The sequence below is a fragment of the Osmerus eperlanus genome, chromosome 27 (genome assembly GCF_963692335.1).
Source record: "Osmerus eperlanus chromosome 27, fOsmEpe2.1, whole genome shotgun sequence".
Taxonomy (NCBI): domain Eukaryota; kingdom Metazoa; phylum Chordata; class Actinopteri; order Osmeriformes; family Osmeridae; genus Osmerus; species Osmerus eperlanus.
In genome coordinates, this window is record NC_085044.1 from 8,130,952 (window position 1) to 8,152,964 (window position 22,013).

General features: G+C 40.6%; 1 protein-coding gene across 6 annotated transcripts; it reads left to right on the forward strand.

The window, feature by feature from the left end:
- The first annotated feature begins 1,534 nt into the window (after positions 1-1,534).
- LOC134014063 (NACHT, LRR and PYD domains-containing protein 1b allele 2-like) lies at positions 1,535-21,054 on the forward strand. Of its 6 annotated transcripts, XM_062453919.1 has the most exons (15): positions 1,535-1,656; positions 13,788-13,910; positions 14,780-14,871; positions 15,070-15,152; positions 15,342-15,402; positions 15,921-16,077; positions 16,582-16,669; positions 16,946-16,956; positions 17,174-17,232; positions 17,592-17,783; positions 18,333-18,547; positions 18,659-18,915; positions 19,111-19,245; positions 19,518-19,665; positions 19,816-21,054. In XM_062453919.1, the coding sequence occupies exons 11-15, from the start codon at positions 18,391-18,393 to the stop codon at positions 20,145-20,147; spliced, it is 1,029 nt and encodes a 342-aa protein (XP_062309903.1). In that variant the 5' UTR covers positions 1,535-1,656; positions 13,788-13,910; positions 14,780-14,871; positions 15,070-15,152; positions 15,342-15,402; positions 15,921-16,077; positions 16,582-16,669; positions 16,946-16,956; positions 17,174-17,232; positions 17,592-17,783; positions 18,333-18,390; the 3' UTR covers positions 20,148-21,054. The 6 variants fall into 6 exon arrangements, with proteins under 6 accessions (XP_062309903.1, XP_062309904.1, XP_062309905.1 ...); XM_062453920.1 differs by lacking the exon at positions 17,592-17,783; XM_062453921.1 differs by lacking the exon at positions 16,946-16,956.
- The last annotated feature ends 959 nt before the right edge of the window (positions 21,055-22,013 follow it).

The following is a 22,013-nucleotide window of genomic DNA, read 5'->3' on the forward strand; positions in this document are numbered from 1 at the left end:
CGACTCTACCTGCAGTTTCGAAAACGTGTTCCTTCTGCTTTCCTGGTGCGTGTTTGTTTGGTTGCCACGGCGATGGAGCAGCTGTGATCGCTAAAGAGCTGGGCAGAGAGAATGACAAATGTAGCTAGAATCCACACCTCAAACAAGTTAACCTAGACGCAAAACTATACACCCAATCCAGAAATACGACTCTATCGGCAGTTTCAAAATCTTGTTCCTTCGGCTTTCTCTGACGAATTTTACCCACCTCTCCATTGAAGTTAGTGAGAGAATTTGAAAGGCTGCTCTCGCTTCAAGGCTCATAGCTGAAAATCTGTAAATGTGAGCTCTTTAGCTGAATGTCTTGTGAACATTTTAAAGGTTGAATGGTGTCTCTAGCTGAAAGTATGCTGAATTAGTTAAATTTGAAAGAGGAGGAAGCTTTTTTAATTATTTGAAAGGATTTACCATTACTTTTAAAGGGAGAATAATTTGCACAAAAACCTTAATATCTTAAAAAGTATCAGCCTGGGCTGCGTTTCCCGATAACGATGGATCGTAGCAAACGAAACCATCGATATTTCTTACGTGCGTTTCCCAAACATGCTCGTAAGAAGTAGGCTAATCTATGCACTTTCAAGAGTTACGAATTTTCAAGAGACACTTCTACGATGTCTTTAGGAACGGCCCGTAAACTAAGATTCGTCCTACGATGGATTCCACGATCAATTTAGGCTTACGACGCTTTCGGGAAACGCACCCCTGGTCTGCTGCTTTCCATAAGAGCACCTGTAGGTGGGCACGTCTTCCATGAAGGTGCATCGCTCTGTAGGAGGTAGTGTTTTCAGTGCTGGGGGCCTTTTGCGCTTTCGGTAAATGTCATACCGAGCTGCATCCAAGGTCACAGAGTTCCTCTGATTGTACAGAGCCAGAAAGAAAGTCCTTGTTGCTTTGATGATCTGTAAATCTGTGGCTTCTGCCTCTCCAATACAGTGGAGAAGCTTGCCAGGTACAACTCTCATGGCCTTGAGTGCAGATACCTTCCCCTTCCCAACAGGATATGAGGTAGTATCACATCCTGAAAGAGCATGCATGGCCAAAATGGAACAACAATGGTCACCCAGGTTCTTTGCAGTTGCATGTATGCTGAGAACAGTGCCATTCCATTTTTCCATCTGTAGGTTAGTTGTGATACCAACCTTCCAACACCAATAAACCATAAACACAAAGACATCCGTGTCATCACTAAGAATGCGAACAGTTGAAGCCCCATGTCTGACAGCATCTAACATGTAAGATATAACTGATATATCAGCCTCATCGTGACCATCAAGATCTTACTTCCTATCAAAAAATTGTTACACAATTACCATTTTGATGTCTGAATGTGCCAGAATTGAATTCAGCATCCTCTAAAACATCTAAAAAGACTCAAACGTTGTAGAAATTGGTCACACAGTGCAAAATCTGTTGTTAATCTGGACGATTCAGCTAATTATGTTAATTATGCTAATTATGCAATAAAACCTTGGCGTACTCAACATTTCCGGGTTCACAATGGGGCTCTATGGGCTGGCTACTAGACTACTCTTGGAGTGTAGACGTAGGCTATTTTTGCGTCCGTAGAGAACTTTTTCCACAGAGAGTAGCTGACCAATAATCAAGCCAAGTTTAAAGGTAAGAATGTTAAGAGTATTCATGCAGTCGATGTGGATGCTGTGGGGGTGTATTAAACGTTTTCGGAAACTGTGAAAAAGAATTTCACCCACGCAGCCCTCAGTCCTCCGAGAGGGCGCGCATACAAAGCTTGACAAAAGCTACATTTTAAAGTTGTACATGTTTTAGAAAAAAAATAAAGATTTTCAATAGGTAGTTATGTATTTTCTCAAACTAAAGGCCTACTTTCAAGAAATGTTTTGGATTCTGTAACAATGTGTTTTACTATTCAGGTTACATAGGCTAACCCAAAACCGAAGTTAGTTTCATATTCGACATTCGACATTCGTTTTACATTCCGAAGACGCTACTTTGCGGCGAGTTAGGGACCGGGTGAAAATTACCCATACAATTTTGAAAAATGATGACTTATAATGATTTTATGACTATAAAACCTCAAACAAACAGCAGAGTATTCCAACAATGTCTGGTATACTTCCACAGCCTTTAATTTTTCAATAATGTTTTTAAAATAATGATAAAAAATCGCTAATCTCTGAAAATAGCATGAAATCTTCACTAATCTCAATATCTTTTTCAAATTTGTGTCAATAAATCTCAAATCTACACCAGATTATTCTAATGATGTCTGGCCTACTTCCACACCCTTAACTTTTCCAATAAAGTTTTGAATAAAATTCCAATTAATCGCTAATCTATGAAAATAGCTTGAAATCCTCGCTGATCTCAATATCTTTTTCAGACTTGTTTCAAAAAATCTCAAATGCACACCAGATTATTCTCATAATGTCTGGCCTACTTCCACACCCTTTACTTTTTCAATAAAACTTTTTTTAAATGATAGAAAATCGCTAATCTCTGAAAATAGCATGAAATCCTTGCTAATCTAAATATCTTTTTCAAATTTGTTTAAAAAAATCTCAAATATACACCAGATTATTCTAATAATGTCTGGCCTACTTCCACAACCTTTACTTTTACAATAACGTTTTGAATAACATTCCAATTAATCACTAATCTATGAAAATAGCATGAAATCTTCACTAATCTCAATATCTTTTTCAAATTTGTGTCAATAAATCTCAAATCTACACCAGATTATTCTAATGATGTCTGGCCTACTTCCACACCCTTAACTTTTCCAATAAAGTTTTGAATAAAATTCCAATTAATCGCTAATCTATGAAAATAGCTTGACATCCTCGCTGATCTCAATATCTTTTTCAGACTTGTTTCAAAAAATCTCAAATGCACACCAGATTATTCTCATAATGTCTGGCCTACTTCCACACCCTTTACTTTTTCAATAAAACTTTTTTTAAATGATAGAAAATCGCTAATCTCTGAAAATAGCATGAAATCCTTGCTAATCTAAATATCTTTTTCAAATTTGTTTAAAAAAATCTCAAATATACACCAGATTATTCTAATAATGTCTGGCCTACTTCCACAACCTTTACTTTTACAATAACGTTTTGAATAACATTCCAATTAATCACTAATCTATGAAAATAGCATGAAATCCTCGCTAATCTCAATATCTTTTTCAAACTTGTTTAAAAAAATCTCAAATATACGACAGATTATTCTAATATTGTCTGTCTTACTTCCACACCCTTTACTTTTCCAATAAAGTTTTGAATAAAATTCCAATTAATCGCTAATCTCTGAAAATAGCATGAAGTCCTTGCTAATCTCAATATCTTTTTCACATTTGTGTCAAAAAATCTCAAATATACACCAGATTATTCTAATAATGTCTGTCCTATTTCCACACCCTTTACTTTTTCAATACTGTTTTTAAAAAATGATAGAAAATCGCTAATCTCTGAAAATAGCATGAAATCCACGCTAAACATCATAACTCAAGTCTTTATTACTGTGGTATTAGTCATTTATTAAAACAAAGACATTATTTTAGTGCAGGACATTTGACACTCCGTCTGTTGCAGGCAAGGCATTTTGTCACGACGTGAGGTTGGACCCAAACGCAAGGGAGTCGGCAGGCATGGCAGAAACAAGGGTTTTATTCTCAAAAACTGGGAACAGATAGGGTACTCACACGGACAGGTATGGTATCAAGGACAAGACCAAGACTGGACACAAAACAGAAACCTAAATACACAGAACCAAACGACACACAGGTGGACACAATAACGCTAACGAGAACAGGTGAAGACAATGACAGGGAAACACTAGGGCAAGGCAAAAAACTGAAACCGGGGGAGGCACGGCTGTGGCCGTGACACATTTCCAGTCTGTTTCTTTTCTTGCGGCGTTGAACTCTCTGTGGGTCATGTCCAAGCACTCTGCATGATACCACCTCATGCATTCAGAGCATTCAATCTATATAATGTCAAGTAGAAGAGTATTAATGAGAGTAGCAATTGTTGTTCATTCAGACGTCAAAGGATTATTCCAAACACTATTCACTGAATAAAAACTGTGCTTAAGATATAGCAAAACTGTTCATTACTATGGGATTAACATCATCCAATTTCAAAAGACTAGTTATACTTTCTCATTACAAGCTATGCAAGGGACTATGCAATTTGTAATACTGTAGTCTGACCTTCATGCCAGAGGGAGATATTTTTCCATTATCACTGTATGTTTAGCCTGGTCTTTATTGTTTTTAAAGTATGTAGAGACTCTCCAATCATCTGGTTGCTTTGTAGTTACACATTTCTAGACTAAACTGATAGTCATGCAGTTCCAGTGGAGACATACATTTAGTCATTTAGCAGACGCTCTTATCCAGAGCGACTTACAGTGAGTACAGGGACATTCCCCCGAGGCAAGTAGGGTGAAGTGCCTTGCCCAAGGACACAACGTCATTTTGCACGGCCAGGAATCGAACCAGCAACATTCTGATTACTAGCCCGATTCCCTAACCGCTCAGCCACTTGACTCCCTTGACAATTTCTTCCACACTCTTCTTTCATTGGCTCCCTTGCATAGACCTGGCGTGCGCACGTGTGTGTGTTTGCGTCATCAACCCTAGTTGAATCTCTGGTTCTGGTGTCGTAAAAACTCAACCATATAGGTGTCAAGCAAATGGTCACCAGAGTTTGCGTCTCCATCTAGCCCTTGTCAAACAGTATCTCTTTAAAACAAACAAACCCCCCCTTAGTCCTCAGCCCCAAGATAAGGGTCTTGTGTGTGCACCCAGAGTTCAGATTTGGGGGTAGGCCTCTCTTTGCACACAAGGAATGCTGAACACAGTATCATTTTATACAGAATAAAAAAGTTACATCTTCAATTTTTCTGACAGGCAGACACTCCATGTGTTGGGGTGTTTCGAGGGGTTACATCAGAGTAATCTTACACATACCTCTCTCTCTCTCTCTCTCTCTCTCTCTCTCTCTCTCTCTCTCTTCTCTCTCTCTCAGTATTGACTGGATTCAAAATATTCCTTACATATAAAGTGTTTTACCTAAGACTTGACAGCTGAGACTGTCAATGGAACCGTTGTGGTGGATGTGATTCTGTCTTCTTGTATGAAATGATTACTCGTCTTCTATAAAATTAGCGAAGATTTCATGCTATTTTCATAGATTAGCGATTCATTGGAATTTTATTATTTTATTATTGCAAAGGTAAAGGGTGTGGAAGTAGGCCAGGCATTATTAGAATAATCTGGTGTGTAAGTGAGATTTTGTGACACAAATTTGAAAAATATATTGACATTAGGAAAGATTTCATGCTATTTTCATAGATTAGCGATTTTCTATCATTTTTTTAAAAAGTTTTATTGAAAAAGTAAAGGGTGTGGAAGTAGGCCAGACATTATTAGAATAATCTGGTGTATATTTGAGATTTTTTGACACAAATTTGAAAAAGATATTGAGATTAGCAAGGATTTCATGCTATTTTCAGAGATTAGCGATTAATTGGAATTTTATTCAAAACTTATTGGAAAAGTAAAGGGTGTGGAAGTAGGCCAGACATTATTAGAATAATCTGTCGTATATTTGAGATTATTTGAAACAAGTTTGAAAAGTATATATTGAGATTAGCGAGGATTTCATGCTATTTTCATAGATTAGCGATTAATTGGAATGTTATTCAAAACTTTATTGAAAAAATAAAGGGTGTGGAAGCAGGCCAGACATTATTAGAATAATCTGGTGACACTTGTTTTTATATCCATAAAAATATTATAATAGTCATAATTTTTCAAAATTGTATGGGTAATTTTCATCCGGTCCCTAACTCGAAGCTGCAAAGTAGCGTTTTCCGAATGTGAGACGAATGTCGAATATGAAACTAACTTCACCTCGCTTAACCCAAATAGATTCGCGTAGCCGTTTCCGGGAAGTTCAAGTGTAAAATGTTGACACAGGTCCCGTTTATTTAGGGTTAGAAAGAAACATCAGAGAATGTCTAATATCCACCTTATTCTCAGGGGGTCTACTGTAGAAATGATTAGGTTGCACCCATAGAAGTTGCGTAAGTTGCGGTTTGCTATACCAAAAGGCCGAAATATGCTTCTGCGTCTCCGTTTACGGATGGGCGGGCGCACGGATACGGACGGATAGACTTCGTTTATGGTTCTCCGTAGGCTGTGGGTGCTGAAAACAATTCACCGCCAGAATAGTAGGTGGCGCAACGGTTTTTTGTAAGTCGTCGTGGAGTGTTTATTTACCTAGGTTATCGAGAAGTCAGAGCAAATTTAAAAATTAGCCGTTTCATCAATAAAATAAGCACATTTTCAGCAACTACACTGCCCATTTCTCGTCACATTTTAATTCAGATGCTGATTTACATGTACTGTTTAGCTGAAAGGATTCTGTTAACCCCGCCCCCGCTCCTGACGCAAGCCGTTCTTAATACTGACCAATCACAGTAGACACACTAAAACACGCGTGACTACCCTTGGCAGAACATTCGTTTCGCATCTGTTAACTTGGGGGATAGCTAGGCTAACTATAGCTTTACTGCAAGGCAGCTGCAGAAACGCCACAAGCAAAGAGGCCAGGGTGATAACTATTTACTCATTTTACTTTGTGATATGACACACAATTGTGATGTGTAATGTACAATATAAGCTGATATTATTAAGGAAGTACATCTACTTTCGGAAACAGTAGTCTACTATTTCACTGAAGTATTAGCATCATGACATTAGCCTGTGTTGCCCGGGCAACACATACTACAGTGGTCTATGATGTATCTGTTTTCAATCGTTAAAATAAACATTCCTCACATATACATTTTCGTTGTAGGATTTATTCTGACATTAGTAAACGATTTGTTGGTGAAATTACCATTACCTGTGGTTTCAAACCAGTGTAGCTCACTGCAACGCTGTAGCTTACGCGAGACACACTACAAAAACATCTACAGTACACAGCTGTTTAGGAAGTCAAACGGCGACAGAAAATGTTCGGCACTCCCCTTACTTAAATCAAAAGTCTATCTAACTACTAACCTGAACTTCATTGCCACAGCCTAAACGTTGTCAATCTGTTCATGAAAATAATTAATTTCAGCCTAAACCGTACAACGGAACGTTAAATCGAATTCAACCAACGCAATCGCTACCAAGACGAACACAGCAGTAGTCTAGTACTGTACTGTAGTAGTACAATTTACCGGGGCAGCTTCTCCACACAGGGTTATATCGCATTTTGCGTTGTTACTGACAATGATCGCTACCAGTGAGCTTTTTATGAATGAGCGATTTTCCACTAAATAAATGTCAAGCTTATTTACGTTTTGGGGGGCATATTTTCAGTTAGCAGATGGTACTGTTTGAATCGCGATTCCATCTTCTACTGCCGGGTAACGTCGTAGACTAATCTTCAAAGGGGGTTCTTTATTAATGAATGAATGCAATATGAGTAGGCTAAATGCCTGAAAATATCACGAGAAGGTAAAACTTAAAAGGACGTTTAAGTCATAGAGATTAGGTCAATTTTTACACCGCTCTGCCAAATTTATTCGTTTTGATTCAGCTATGAGGCTGCCTCTTGCAGGGGAAATGAGAAGACATCTATTTCATTCTACACTTCACTCGTATTTTGAGTTGTAAATGAGCAGCAACAAATATATGCTTTTAAATCTATGTAATCTTTATAAATAATAAGTATGCATTTTTATATAAAATATACAGAAATATCAGTTGTAAAAATGACATTCAAAAACGGACGCCTGTGCAACCGATGCAAGCAAGCACACCCTACAATTTCCCCAGAAATTGTACCCTCTCTAGTTATTATTGTTATAAAATGTCATTGCGGGGCTCTGGTAGGCTACCTGTTGAGCTGTTCGCGGCTGTAGGCCTACTAACAACCAGACTTAGCTAAATCTGTGGCTTCAACGACAGTGTTGAACACACACCCACAACAAAAAGGGATTGTTCTTGTGACAAACGGTACAGTTTCCATCGCCTGCCAACAGATGAGGAATACAAAATAATGTAGATGAAAAACCTAGCCTTGAAGAGACCACCCAAAACACTGTATCGTATGTGTACTCATTTCATTTTGTGGACAAAAAGCCGACGGAGGAAATCTGCATCCTACTTTGTGTTTGGGCTACGAAAGACCTCCACAGATTTAACTAGTTGCAGTACTGCGAGTAAAGGTTTGTGGGTTAGTAGTGCCCTGGTCCAGCAACCAGGGGGGCCGCCAGGAATTTCGGGCCCCATGGCAAAAATTCAAAGTCAGACATATTATTTGAATATTGTCTGTAACTTACAGTCAGGTCCATAAATATTTGGACATTGACACAATTTTCATCATTTTGGCTCTGTATACCACCACAATGGATTTGAAATGTAACAATCAAGATGTGCTTTAAGTGCAGACTTTCAGCTTTAATTTCAGGGTATTTACATCCAAATCAGGTGAACGGTGTAGGAATTACAACACATTTGATATGTGCCCCCCCCCCCCCCCCTTTTTAAGGGACCAAAAGTAATTGGACAATTGGCTGCTCAGCTGTTCCATGGCCAGGTGTATGTTATTCCCTCATAAAGGGAGTTCGTTATTTCATTGACAAGGAGCAGATAAAAGGTCTAGAGTTCATTTCAAGTATGGTATTTGTGTTTGGAATCTGTTGCTGTCAACTCTCAATATGAAGTCCAAAGAGCTGTCACCATCAGTGAAGCAAGCCATCGTTAGGCTGAAAAATCAAAACAAACCTATCAGAGAGATAGCAAAAACATTAGGTGTGGCCAAATCAACTGTTTGGTACATTCTTAAAAAGAAAGAACGCACTGGTGAGCTCAGCAACACCAAAAGACCCGGAAGACCACGGAAAACAACTGTGGTGGATGACAGAAGAATTATTTCCCTGGTGAAGAAAAACCCCTTCACAACAGTTGGCCAGATCAAGAACACTCTCCAGGAGGTAGGCGTATCTGTGTCAAAGTCAACAATTAACCCTCGTGCTGCCTTCGGGTCACATGACCCAAAGGTTCATAACGAACCATCGTTGTGTTTACCCAATTTTACCCAATACAAAACCAAATAAAAATAATTTTCTTTTAACCTTCGCAATGTGGGGGGTCTGAGACAGCCCAACGGTTAAAAGAAAATGCTTCACTTTGTTTTTGTATGCGGTAAAGTTGTCGCAATACGACGGTGGGTCACAATGACTGATGGGTCAGAACGACCCGAAGATAACACAAGGGTTAAGAGAAGACTTCACCAGAGTAAATACATAGGGTTCACCACAATATGTAAACCATTGGTGAGTCTCAAAAACAGGAAGACCAGATTAGAGTTTGCCAAAAAACATCTAAAAGAGCCTGTACAGTTCTGGAACAACATCCTATGGACAGATGAGACCAAGATCAACTTGTACCAGAATGATGGGAAGAGAAGAGTATGGAGAAGGGAAGGAACTGCTCATGATCCAAAGCATTCCACCTCATCAGTGAAGCATGGTGGAGGTAGTGTTATGGCGTGGGAATGTATGGCTGCCAATGGAACTGGTTCCCTTGTATTTATCGATGATGTAACTGCTGACAAAAGCAGTAGGATGAATTCTGAAGTGTTTCGGGCAATATTATCTGCTCAGATTCAGCCAAATGCTTCAGAACTCATAGGACGGCGCTTCACAGTGCAGATGGACAATGACCCGAAGCATACTGCGAAAGCAACCAAAAAGTTTTTTAAGGCAAATAAGTGGAATGTTCTGCAATGGCCAAGTCAATCACCTGACCTAAATCCAATTGAGCATGAATTTCACTTGGTAAAGACAAAACTGAAGGGAAAATGCCCCAAGAACAAGCAGGAACTGAAGACAGTTGCAGTAGAGGCCTGGCAGAGCATCACCAGGGACGAAACCCAGCGTCTGGTGATGTCTATGGGTTCCAGACTTCAGGCTGTCATTGACTGCAAAGGATTTGCAACCAAGTATTAAAAGTGACAATTAGATTTATGATTATGTTAGTTTGTCCAATTATTTTTGGTCCCTTAAAAAGGGGGGGGCCACATATAAAATGTATTGTAATTCCTACACCGTTCACCTGATTTGGATGTAAATACCCTGAAATTAAAGCTGAAAGTCTGCACTTAAAGCACATCTTGATTGTTTCATTTCAAATCCATTGTGGTGGTATACAGAGCCAAAATGATGAAAATTGTGTCAATGTCCAAATATTTATGGACCTGACTGTACATGCAGGCTGTGGTAAGCTACTCACTGTTTCCAACTGTCCAGCATCCAGTACAGACAGTATATATATTTTTTAACTTTTATTTCATAATGATCATTGTGAGAAAATAATTAGAGTTTCTGTCATTAATAAATATTGATTTTCCTTTTTTGTTATGGTAAAAAGAGCAAGAGAGACAGAGAAATCCCCATAGACTCCCTTGAATGATGCTAACTGGCATGTTGTTAACACAATGTTGCTCACCTTCTTCACTGGGACAGGGAGGAGGGGTGCATAGAAAGACTAGATGTCTTACGGCGGAGTGGCCATCTTGCTACAGTCAACTCGCACACCCATAACATTGTGTTGATGCTACATGTACTTTTTAAATGACCATATCTTGCTCAATTTTCAACCGATTATTAACCCTTGTGCTGCCTTCGGGTCACATGACCCAAAGGTTCATAACGAACCATCGTTGTGTTTACCCAATTTTACCCAATACAAAAACAAGTAAAAATCATTTTCTTTTAACCTTCGCAATGTGGAGGGTCTGAGACAGCCCGACGGTTAAAAGAAAATGCTTCACTTTGTTTTTGTATGCGGTAAAGTTGTCACAATACGACGGTGGGTAACAATGACTGATGGGTCAGAATGACCCGAAGAGAACACAAGGGTTAAACGGTTTGGTTTGTTATCAACGTCAGATGTCGTTATGCCACTGCATACTTCTATTCTTAAAAAAAAACAAAAAAACATAATTATTCATAAGTATACAGCAGGCAGACACAGTTTCCTGATCATCCAGGACCTCCACTTGAGAAAGTAAATGGCATATTTGATCAATATTCAGCAACCACATATGGCATACATACTGCCGTATGACTATTCTGTTACCTCTGTATGGCACAGTGGGACGACAGTGGGTGGTGGCAGCAACACCACTGTATTTCCTGTCACTGCAGAGAACAGTAATACATTTCACTCCTACAATATTCATAAATAATTGTTGAATGAACATGGTCACATAGATTACTTGAAACATACATATGCCTGGGTTTCCGAGCTGCTGCCACCAGGGTCTGAAGAAATGCCCCCTCCACTCCTTCCATCATGGGGCAACCCTGATGGCTGGTGAGGGCCAGCTCCTCAGCAGGAGTGAATTCCTGTGGAGGAGGGCCCCCTCCAGTTTTCTTTGCCTAATTTTTCTTCCTGTTGGCTCCAAGTATTTTCATTGTTCTATAGGCCCTTTGTATACCAATATGCTACAAAAGGGACTGACTCAGGCAATTCAGCCTTGTACTTGTTGGTCTTAAAATATGTGCAAGTACTGCCTACTGCTACGTACCATTTTGAATTATGTTTTTATATTTATTTTTTATTTGCTCCCACGATCGTTTGCCACTGCCAGGGTTGCAACTAAAACTAGAGAGGGTACAATTTCTGGGGAAATTGTAGGGTGTGCTTGCTTGCGTCGGTTGCACAGGGGTCTGTATATTTTATATAAAAATGCATAGGGCCTACTTATTATTTATAAAGATTACATAGATTTAAAAGCATCTTTTTTTTGCTGCTTATTTACAACTCAAAATACGAGTGAAGTGTAGAATGAAATATGATGTCTTCTCATTTCCCCTGCAAGAGGCAGCCTCATAGCTGAATCAAAACGAATACATTTGGCAGACCGGTGTAAAAATGGACCTAATCTCTATGACTTAAACGTCCTTTTAAGTTTTCCCTTCTCGTGATATTTTCAGGCATTTAGCCTACTCATATTGCATTCATTCATTAATAAAGAACCCCCTTTGAAGATTATTCTACGACGTTACCGGCAGAAGATAGACTCGCGATTCAAACAGTACCATCTGCTAACTGAAAATATGCCCCCCAAAACGTAAATAAGCTTGACATTTATTTAGTGGAAAATCGCTCCTTCATAAAAAGCTCACTGGTAGCGATCATTGTCAGTAACAACGCAAAATGCGATATAGCACTGTGTGGAGAAGCTGCCCCTGTAAATTCTACTACAGTACAGTACTAGACTACTGCTGTGTTCGTCTTGGTAGCGATTGCGTTGGTTGAATTCGATTTAACGTTCCGTTGTACGGTTTAGGCTGAAATGAATTATTTTCATGAACAGATTGACAAAGTTTAGGCTGTGGCAATGAAGTTCAGGTTAGTAGTCAGATAGTTTCACCTATTGAAAGACTTTTGGTTTAAGTAAGGGGAGTGCCGAACATGTTCTGTCGCCGTTTGACTTCCTACAGCTGTGTCGATGTTTTTGTAGTGTCTCGCGTAGGCTACAGCGTTGCAGTGAGCAACACTGGTTTGAAACCACAGGTAATGATAATTTCACCCACAAATCGTTTACTTGTAATGTAATGTCATAATAAATCCTACAACGAAAATGTATTTGGGAGGAATGTTTATTTTAATGATTGAAAACAGATGCATCATAGACCACTGTAGTATGTGTTGCCCGGGTAACAGAGGCTAATGTCATGCTAATGCCTCACTACCGTTTCCGAAAGTAGATGTGGGCCTACTTCCTTAATAATATCAGCTAATATTGTACATTACATTTTACAATTGTGTTTCACATCACAAAGTAAAATAAGTAAATAGTTATCACCCTGGCCTCTTTGCTTGTGGCGTTTCTGCAGCTGCCTTGCAGTAAAGCTATAGTTAGCCTAGCTATCCCCCAAGTTAACAGATGCGAAACGAATGTTCTGCTACAGGTAGTCACGCGTGTTTTCGTGACGTTAGTGACGTAAGTAACGTCAGTGACTGTGGCTAGCAAATTAGCCACCGTTAGCTTCACTTTTTGCCACAAAAACGTAATTTCCACTTAAACCATGCAACGGAACGTAAATAAAAATACAAGCAACTCAATCGCTACCAAGACGAAACTTTTGACACCTAGGTTGTCTATGTAGGCCAAATATTGACAAAGATTTAGGGGGGCAAAAATAAATAATAATAATAAATATATATGTGAGAGAACAAAGGTTGTGCTCTTGCCGAAGGCTTGAGCACACCCAATAATACAGCAACAAAAGTTTAACGTTATGGAATGCACAAGTGTAGTTATGGTCACATCTTGTGCCTGGGGCAGTGATATCAATAAGTTATGTAGCTTACACATTTACAGCGTCTGCTATTTTCTGCCAGCTTGGCAGCAGCGACTTTGTACATTTTTTCCTGTATTATATGTCTGTATTCCTGATATGTTTGTATTACAATATTTCACGCAGGAGGAGTAGACAAAGTTTGTAAGATTATTGTCTGCTCCTCCTGCGTGAAATATGCAGCTCTTTTGTCCATGTTTGGGATTGGACATATGGTGCAAACACCGCCTCTTTATGTGAACGCGCATGTCTCTAGATTGGAAAGATCTGGGTTGAGTTAGAGACATATGAATCATAAATCTAGGTTTAAGTTATAATGCTGTTAGAACGTAATACGTCTGTGTGTGTGTGTCTGTGTGTGCGTGTATGTGTGTGTGTGTGTGTGTGTGTAGATGGAGGATGTCCCTGGGGAGAAGACAGAGGATGGGGTGTCTGGTGAAGGACCCAGCTACTCTAGGTTCCCTGTCTGCAGGGAACCAATGAGGAGGACCTCCCTACAGGGGATTAAGGAAGAGGTAAGACAACAGACACTGGTAGGACTTTAGATACTGTACTACTGGATACAGGTCATTATATTACATTACATTTAGTCATTTAGCAGACGCTCTTATCCAGAGCGACTTACAGTAAGTACAGGGACATTCCCCCGAGGCAAGTAGGGTGAAGTGCCTTGCCCAAGGACTCAACGTCATTCTGACACAGCCAGAATCGAACCGGCAACCTTCGGATTATATACGATAACCACTTAAATTCAGTTAGATCTATGTATGTGTGTATATGTCTGTTTGTGTGTGCGTGTATGGTCCTCACCTGCCTCTTCCATCAGTCCTCTCCCCCTAATCTCCCGCTCTCTGCAGCTCTCGCCCTTTGCCTTTAATGAATCACTGAAGTCAGACCCCTCCTCCCCTCACCTCACTCACGTTAACCTTCACTGTCATCTCACTCACTTTAACCTGCACTGAGACTTAACTGTCTCTGGATGTTACACACCTGTTTCCCCCCAACAAACAGAGCCACAACACAGCAGATGCCCCAAAAGCCTGATAGCTCATTATACAGTTGAGAGATCACAGCAGTTATGAAACTATCAGTAAATAAATTGCTTATAATTCCGAAATATTAACAAACATTCCCATGGAAATTTCCACCTCCACCAAAATGTATGTTACTTTAGTAATGCTACAGCTTTAGGGTATATAGACTAACTGGCATTGGCAACAATTTGATACTCTAGAAGTAATCGGTAATCCAGCCTAAAGTCCTCTCTCTCTCTCTCTCTCTCTCTCTCTCTCTCTCTCTCTCTCTCTCTCTCTCTCTCTCTCTCTCTCTCTCTCTCTCTCTCTCTCTCTCTCTCTCTCTCTCTCTCTCTCTCTCTCTCCTTCAGTGGCTCTCTCTCTCTCCTTCAGTGGCTCTCTCTCTCTCTCTCTCTCCTTCAGTGGCTCTCTCTCCTTCAGTGGCTCATCGTCAAAGTTCACGGTGAGGAGATCATGTTCTTGAATGTTTGGTGATGAGCTGCACTGATATGCTGGCTATATACAATAAAATGATCATACAGAACTGCATGAAACAACTTATTATGATTATCTTCTACTATTTGTACTGCTGCATCAGTATGAATCTGTGTGTGTTTGTATTTGTGAATATTCACGTGTGTGTGTTTATGTGTGTGTGTAGATGGAGGATGTCCTTGGGAAGAAGACAGAGGTTGACGGAGTTGGGGTGTGTGATGGTGGACCCAGCTCCTCTAAACACACTTGGTGAGAGAGACTGAGAACAACAGCTAATTACAGAACACTGTCTCTGTTACTAAACAGTAAATATGTAGAGGATCAAGGAGCCTCCATGACGCTGATCAGATACAGACTGCCTGTGTTCAGTCAGTAGCACAGGATGTGATGGGGTGGGGGGGTTTGGAGGAGCACTGTGTGACTGTTTCCTGTCTGCAGGGAACCAATGAAGAGGCCCTCCCTACAGGGGATCAAGAAAAAGCTGAGACAACATACACTGGTAGGACTTTAGATACTGTACTACTGGATACAGGTCATTACATTACATTTAGTCATTTAGCAGACGCTCTTATCCAGAGCGACTTACAGTAAGTACAGGGACATTCCCCCGAGGCAAGTAGGGTGAAGTGTTAGATCTATGTATGTGTTTATATGTCTGTTTGTGTGTGCGTGTGTGTGTATGGTCCTGTTTAACCACCCTTGTAAACTTGAAACTACCTTTTGCTGGGCCCCACAACTTCAAGGCAGTTTTAGGGTTGGAATATACATATGTATGTGCTACACACACATACATATATATAAATACAAAAACAAACGTGTGCATGTAGACCAGAGGGATCCAGAGAAGCTCCAGCTGTCTGATGCAGGTTTTAGCTCGTAGAGTAAATTATTACCATTAAGAAAGAAAAAGATCACATTTAAAGGAGGACAAACCCCTAGTCCTCCCTGCTTCTGTCATTGCCACAACTGGTACTCCAGTAGTAAGTACTTCAGCCTAATATCCTGTCTCTTTCTCAGGTCCCCCCCAAAGATCCCTCCGGTTACTGGTCCCGTCACTACCACTATGACTACTCACCTGCCTCTTCCATCAGTCCTCTCCCCCTAATCTCCCCCCCTCTGCAGCTCTGGCCCTTTGCCTTTTTTGAATCACTCATGTCAGATCCTACAACTTCAGGTAACCTCCCCTCCTCCTTCCCCCTCCTCCCCTCACCTCACTCACGTTAACCTGCACTGTCACCTCACTCACTTTAACCTGCACTGAGACTTAACTGTCTCTGGATGTTACACACCTGTTTCCCCCCAACAAACAGAGCCACAACACAGCAGACGCCCCAAAAGCCTGATAGCTCATTATACAGTTGAGAGATCACAGCAGTTATGAAACTATCAGTAAATAAATTGCTTATAATTCCGAAATATTAACAAACATTCCCATGGAAATTTTCACCTCCACCAAAATGTATGTTACTTTAGTAATGCTACAGCTTTAGGGTATATAGACTAACTGACATTGGCAACAATTTTATACTCTAGAAGTAATTGGTAATCTAGCCTAAAGCAATAAACACGGTGAGGAAATGTTTAGCTGGCATTTTTGGGTGAATATATATATATATAGATATACTGTTATTTGAACCTCTCAACATAAAACATAATGTTTTTCCTTCTCTAACTATAGGAACTTAAACCGCCAGAGGTCCAATGTGAATCCCTGGTTTCCTCTCTTGGACTAGATCCAATCCCAGATCCCACACCTACACCCTCAGGTAAACAGATGACATACTACAGTACAGTCAGTGAGACGCAAACTGTCTGTGACATTTATGTTGAATTAGATTTTAAATCGAATTAAAACTGTACTCATGCTCTTGTCAAGGACAACGTTGTTTTGAAGGGACTAGTAATTGATGTTGCGGGGCAAGTCAGTACACAATGATGTTGCAAACAACCTTGTCTCTCTCTCTTCTTCTCTCTCTACCTCTGCCTCTTTTTCTGCCTCTCTCCCCCTTTTCTTTATATCTCTCTTCTCAATCTCTTCTCAGGTGATCAGCAGGTCAGCTTTAGACGCCACCTCTCTCAGGGCTGTCCTAATCTCCTACACAGTTACTCCATGTTCACCATCCTAACTATCATACGTTTCAGTAAAAAATATAGAAGACCAACAAATATTTTTGACATACATTTATTTAACATTTTAATAAACATTTACTACTGACACAATTTATTCTGGTACATCTATAACAATATACTGTCTATGTTTTTACGTTAAGGTTATACCAGAGAAGTTTAAACCAGAGCTGATTGTCCATGAGAACAGAAGAACATACCGGTAGGTTTCTAAAGGGTTTGGAGTGAACGAGGAACAGTATGTGGAGGCTGGTCTGTTAGAAGGCCTCACTGAAACGACTGCAGTCTTTAATTCTTAGTAGTCTGTCTTTGAGTTTAAGCTCTTAAAGGTGACATGACATGAAAACTTCCCTTTAGGAGGTTATTTAACATTAATATGAGTTCCCCTAGCCTTCCTTTGGTCCCCCAGTGGCTAGAATTTTCGATCGGTGTAAACCAAGCCCTGGGTGTTCTTCTCCGCCTTTCAGAAAATGAAAGCTCAATTGCTCTGTTTGAAAATCTCCTCTTTGTGACGTAACAAAGAGGAAGGTTACCTCCCCTCTCTCTGCTTTTCCCGCCCAGAGAATCTGGCCCGCCCATAAGAAACTGAGCTACGACCGTGCAAGTGTTTTTATCCTTGAGAGACATGGCTTGCAAACGAACAAAGCATTACATTTGCTCAGTTTGGATGTACAAAGGAAAACAAAAATCTTTTTACAGTTCCTTCATCCCAGCTAACTAACTCTCCTTCGTCCAGCTACTAACCTCGGACAAGTAAGTTAACTAACGCTATATCATTTTGTAGCTTTACTGTATATGGTTACCTAGCTTGCTACCCTTAGAATGTGGCCGTAACATTAGCTCTGCAGCTAACAGCTGAGTTACTGTCGCTAATGGAAAGGTAGATAGCATCAAGTATGTGTGTGAATACACATGCTGTAACGTGAGTGTTGTACACTTCTTTGTTATTTGGATAACCGTTCTGCTGTTGGTGTTATGGCGCGCGCGATATCCGCCTTTCCCCTCATTGAAATGACTGAGTGTGTACCTCTGTAAACGGCTACAGCCATTGCGATACATCCATTGTAAACATTAGCATATGGTGCTGCCCCTCCGCTCCTCATTAGCATTTAAAGCTACAGACACCAAAACAGCGCGTTCTGAGGAAAGCTCCTTGTGGGACTGCTAGTAGTGGCTGTAATTCTGCACCAAGGCTGAATTTCGGGAAAGAGACTTCTGATACAGTATTAGGGGACCATTAAGGCCTATATAAAAGCATCCAAAAACAGCATGTCATGTCTCCTTTAACTCTGGGCTCCACAGGTTCCTGTGCCCCCATGCAGGTGTGTTCCAGTGCAGCACAACAGGCCTGGTGTTTAAGATGGAGGGAGAGGGGGAGGTGCTCTACAGGACAGTCTCCTGGGACAGGAGTCTACTGGCCCAGCATGGCAGGAGGCCTGCAGGACCCCTGTTCAACATCGAATGCCCTCAGGAGTCTGTCTGTCAGCTACACCTCCCTCACTGTCAGATTCACTCAGGTGAGTGATGTGGGACTGAAGAATTACAATAACCATTCATCCACCACATCCTCATAATGACCTTGTCAGCGTCAATATTTTCACAACAAATCCTCCAATCCTTTTTCCCAGAGGGTGGATGTGACTTCCTGTCTGTGGCTCATGTGACCGATGACGGCTTTGAGTTAATTCCTCCTGTGACGATCACAGACTCACACGTCGTCATAAACATCACTGGATTCTCTGCCTTCGGCAACACAGATGAGGAGAGAGCTCCCATCTCCCCGATAAATGCTCTTGTGCTGTTGTTCTACCAGCCACCGCTTGTCAACCAGACAAGATCCATCCTGAATGTGTTGTTGCTTCCAAATAATGTCATCATCCAAGAGGTGAGCAGGGGAAGACCCAGTACGGTAGACCAGGTGAAATGCAGAATCACTTCAGGTCTTTGTCAGCCTATAGAGAGCTAACTTATTTTCCTTCTCGTACTTGGTTCTGTAATGGATGATGATGATTTGGAACTAAATAGCGCCAACATTTCAATGTGTTGCCCTCCCGTACTGTCCACTGCTGGGCCTGTACAGGTGCAGCACGAGAGGAGGAGGAGGAACGGAGATAAAGAGAGGTACATCGAGTCAGTGTCTCACTGCAAACTGACCCCAAACCAGGAATACACCCTCACTATGGACCCCGCAGACGCACATACAATAAAACCAAATGTAATGGTTTTACTGGAGTATATTGCAGATATTTTACTATTTGGCATGTTTAATGATTTCAGGGTTTATTCATATATAATAACGTTATATAACAATGTTATTAACATTATATAACATCATGTTATTATGGGATCACAACAAGGATGTCATTCAACTGTATTCACTTTGTCTAGTCACACAGACAACTGAATTTCAGAACTATGTTTTATCATAAACAAGTATAAGGCTATGTGTCTCTTTAATATTGAATGGATGTACCATCTCTATTTCAGAAAGCTGAGTTTGTGACATTTGACTCTTATGAAAATTACATCCCCACGTTTCGGATGTTGTTTCGGACCTTCGTTGAAGAGGTGAACGTTCTTCTAAAAGAAATTGGCGCTTCTGAACATGTGTGGGACGACCTGGTCTGGCTTCCAGGTAGTTTCATCTAACACATATCCTGATCTCTTCTCAACTCAAATTAAAGCACATTCAAACCAATCAATGTTGCCATTGAAGTGTTTTCTGAAGATTTAGTTTTTCACTAAAAGAATCAGGATGTAATGGAGGTGATTTGTTTTCTCTCAGCCTCGACAGCAACCCAGGAGGCACCCCAGCCCGGCCCCCAGCCCGCCTTCCAGAGTGCTCTCTCTGGACCGGTCTTCTTCAGGAGACACCGTGCGAGTCTGCAGACCCGTCTGTGCCTGCTGCAACCCCTCCTGCTGCGACTCCAGGACAAGCGGGTTCTGATAGACGAGGAGCGCGAGGAGGTCGTCAGCAAGCCCTCCCAGACCCTCCAGAAACAGGCCCTGCTGGACATGCTGGCCAGGAAGGGGGAGGGGGCCCAGGAGGAGTTCTACCAGGCCCTGAAGGCCATAGACGTCTACCTGGTCTTAGACCTGGAGGACAGGCAGATGTAGACGAGTAGCATGTACGAGTAGCATGTACCTGCAGAGCCGGAGAGCTGCAGTTTCAGGACCGCAGTTTCAGGACCGCAGTTCTAGGACCCTCGTTTTATCTGACAGCGCCACCTAGCGAATTGGATAACCATGGACCGGAACAAGATAATCAATATTTTCCTGCAGTAATGAATGCAGGTTACGGCTCAAATTTAAATTATAACAAGAAGAAGAGGAAGTGATGTAGCTTGTTTCATGAAGATGGATGAGAATCAGTGTAAGTAGCTAATTTGAATCATGTGTGGTTATGTATAAAACAATTCTGGTGTCTTGAATTGGACAATAAAGTTAACGTTAGCTAGCTAACTTCAACTTTGCTGTCGAAATCATTTCAAGACACCGGAGTGGTTTTATACATAACACGTGATTCACATTAGCTACTTTTTACATTTTACATTTAGTCATTTAGCAGACACTCTTATCCAGAGCGACTTACAGTAAGTACAGGGACATTCTCCCGAGGCAAGTAGGGTGAAGTGCCTTGCCCAAGGACACAACGTCAGTTGGCATGACCGGGAATCGAACTGGCAACCTTCGGATTACTAGTCCGACTCCCTCACCGCTCAGCCACCTGACTATTTTACCTATGAGCTACACTGATTGCCAAACATACAACTGTTAACAACCAAGTTGAAGACAGAAATTACTGTTTGTGGGGAATACTGCTTTGGTCGCACTCTTTTTGGTATTTTGGTGGTCGCGAAAATCTAGAAATCCTTCAAAATGTTGCTGGTTGATGGGGTGGAGGGAATTATGAAGAGTTGGATGGAGCGATGCAGGTGTATTTGGTGAAGGGGTGGATGGATGTGATACTGCGATTGTTATTGTTTATTATTGTGTATATATATATTAAATATATCCATATCTGAATAATCAAATTCCCCAGTTTTCCTTGTTTCTTGCCTCTCAAATCATTCAAATAGCCTATCTTGTTGTGATCTAGTGACACGTACTCAATAGTATATTTGGGTGTGCTTTGCCTTCGGCAAGGGCACAACCTTTGTTCTCTCACATATATAGCCTATTATTATTATTATTACAATAATAATAATAATAACTATTGGTTTTCCAACTTATTAGTTCTTCCGCCGTTTTTTGTCCCTTAACTAGTCCTGCATACTTTCACCGATTCCTACAATTTTTATATCAAAACGTTCAGCTCCTTTAGATGTGTGCTAGGTATTTCTCACTTTTATACTATATTAAGGTTTTTGTGCAAATTATTCTCCCATTAAAAGTAATGGTAAATCCTTTCAAATCATTAAAAAGCTTCCTCCTCTTTCAAACGTAACTACTTCAGCATACGTTCAGCTAGAGACACCATTCAACCTTTAAAATGTTCACAAGACATTCAGCTATTCCTAAATGATTCAGCCTTTTCAAATATTCAGCCAATTTTGAATTATGACAGTTTGAAATACATTAAAATGTTTGCTCCTTCTTGATTTTTATGAATGAGCAGAAAGCAGAGTGGCACACTGCTGCCTGCTCTTTTTCTGATATTCAACTAAATTGTCAAACAAATTCCTCAAACTTTCATATAGTTTAACTTACAGAAACGAAGAAGTTATACCTTAAAATGTAGGAAGAATTGTCCTCTTTCAGCCAATTTAACTACTAAAGAGCTCACATTTACAGATTTTCAGCTATGAGCCTTGAAGCGAGAGCAGCCTTTCAAATTCTCTCACTAACTTCAATGGAGAGGTTGGTAAAATCCGTCAGAGAAAGCAAGAAGGAAGACGATTTCGACACTGCCGATAGAGACATATTTCTGACCGCACAGACATATAAAGGACATCTCTAGTTTCGGCAGAGTCTTGGGTCTCG

Excerpts from the sequence above, each read along its gene's own strand:
- LOC134014063 (XM_062453917.1), top strand. The coding sequence starts at position 18,391 with ATGGAGGGAGAGGGGGAGGTGCTCTACAGGACAGTCTCCTGGGACAGG. Across the intron at positions 18,916-19,110 it reads ATAATGTCATCATCCAAGAG|GTGCAGCACGAGAGGAGGAG; the intron begins GTGAGCAGGGGA and ends GGGCCTGTACAG. Across the intron at positions 19,666-19,815 it reads CGACCTGGTCTGGCTTCCAG|CCTCGACAGCAACCCAGGAG; the intron begins GTAGTTTCATCT and ends GTTTTCTCTCAG.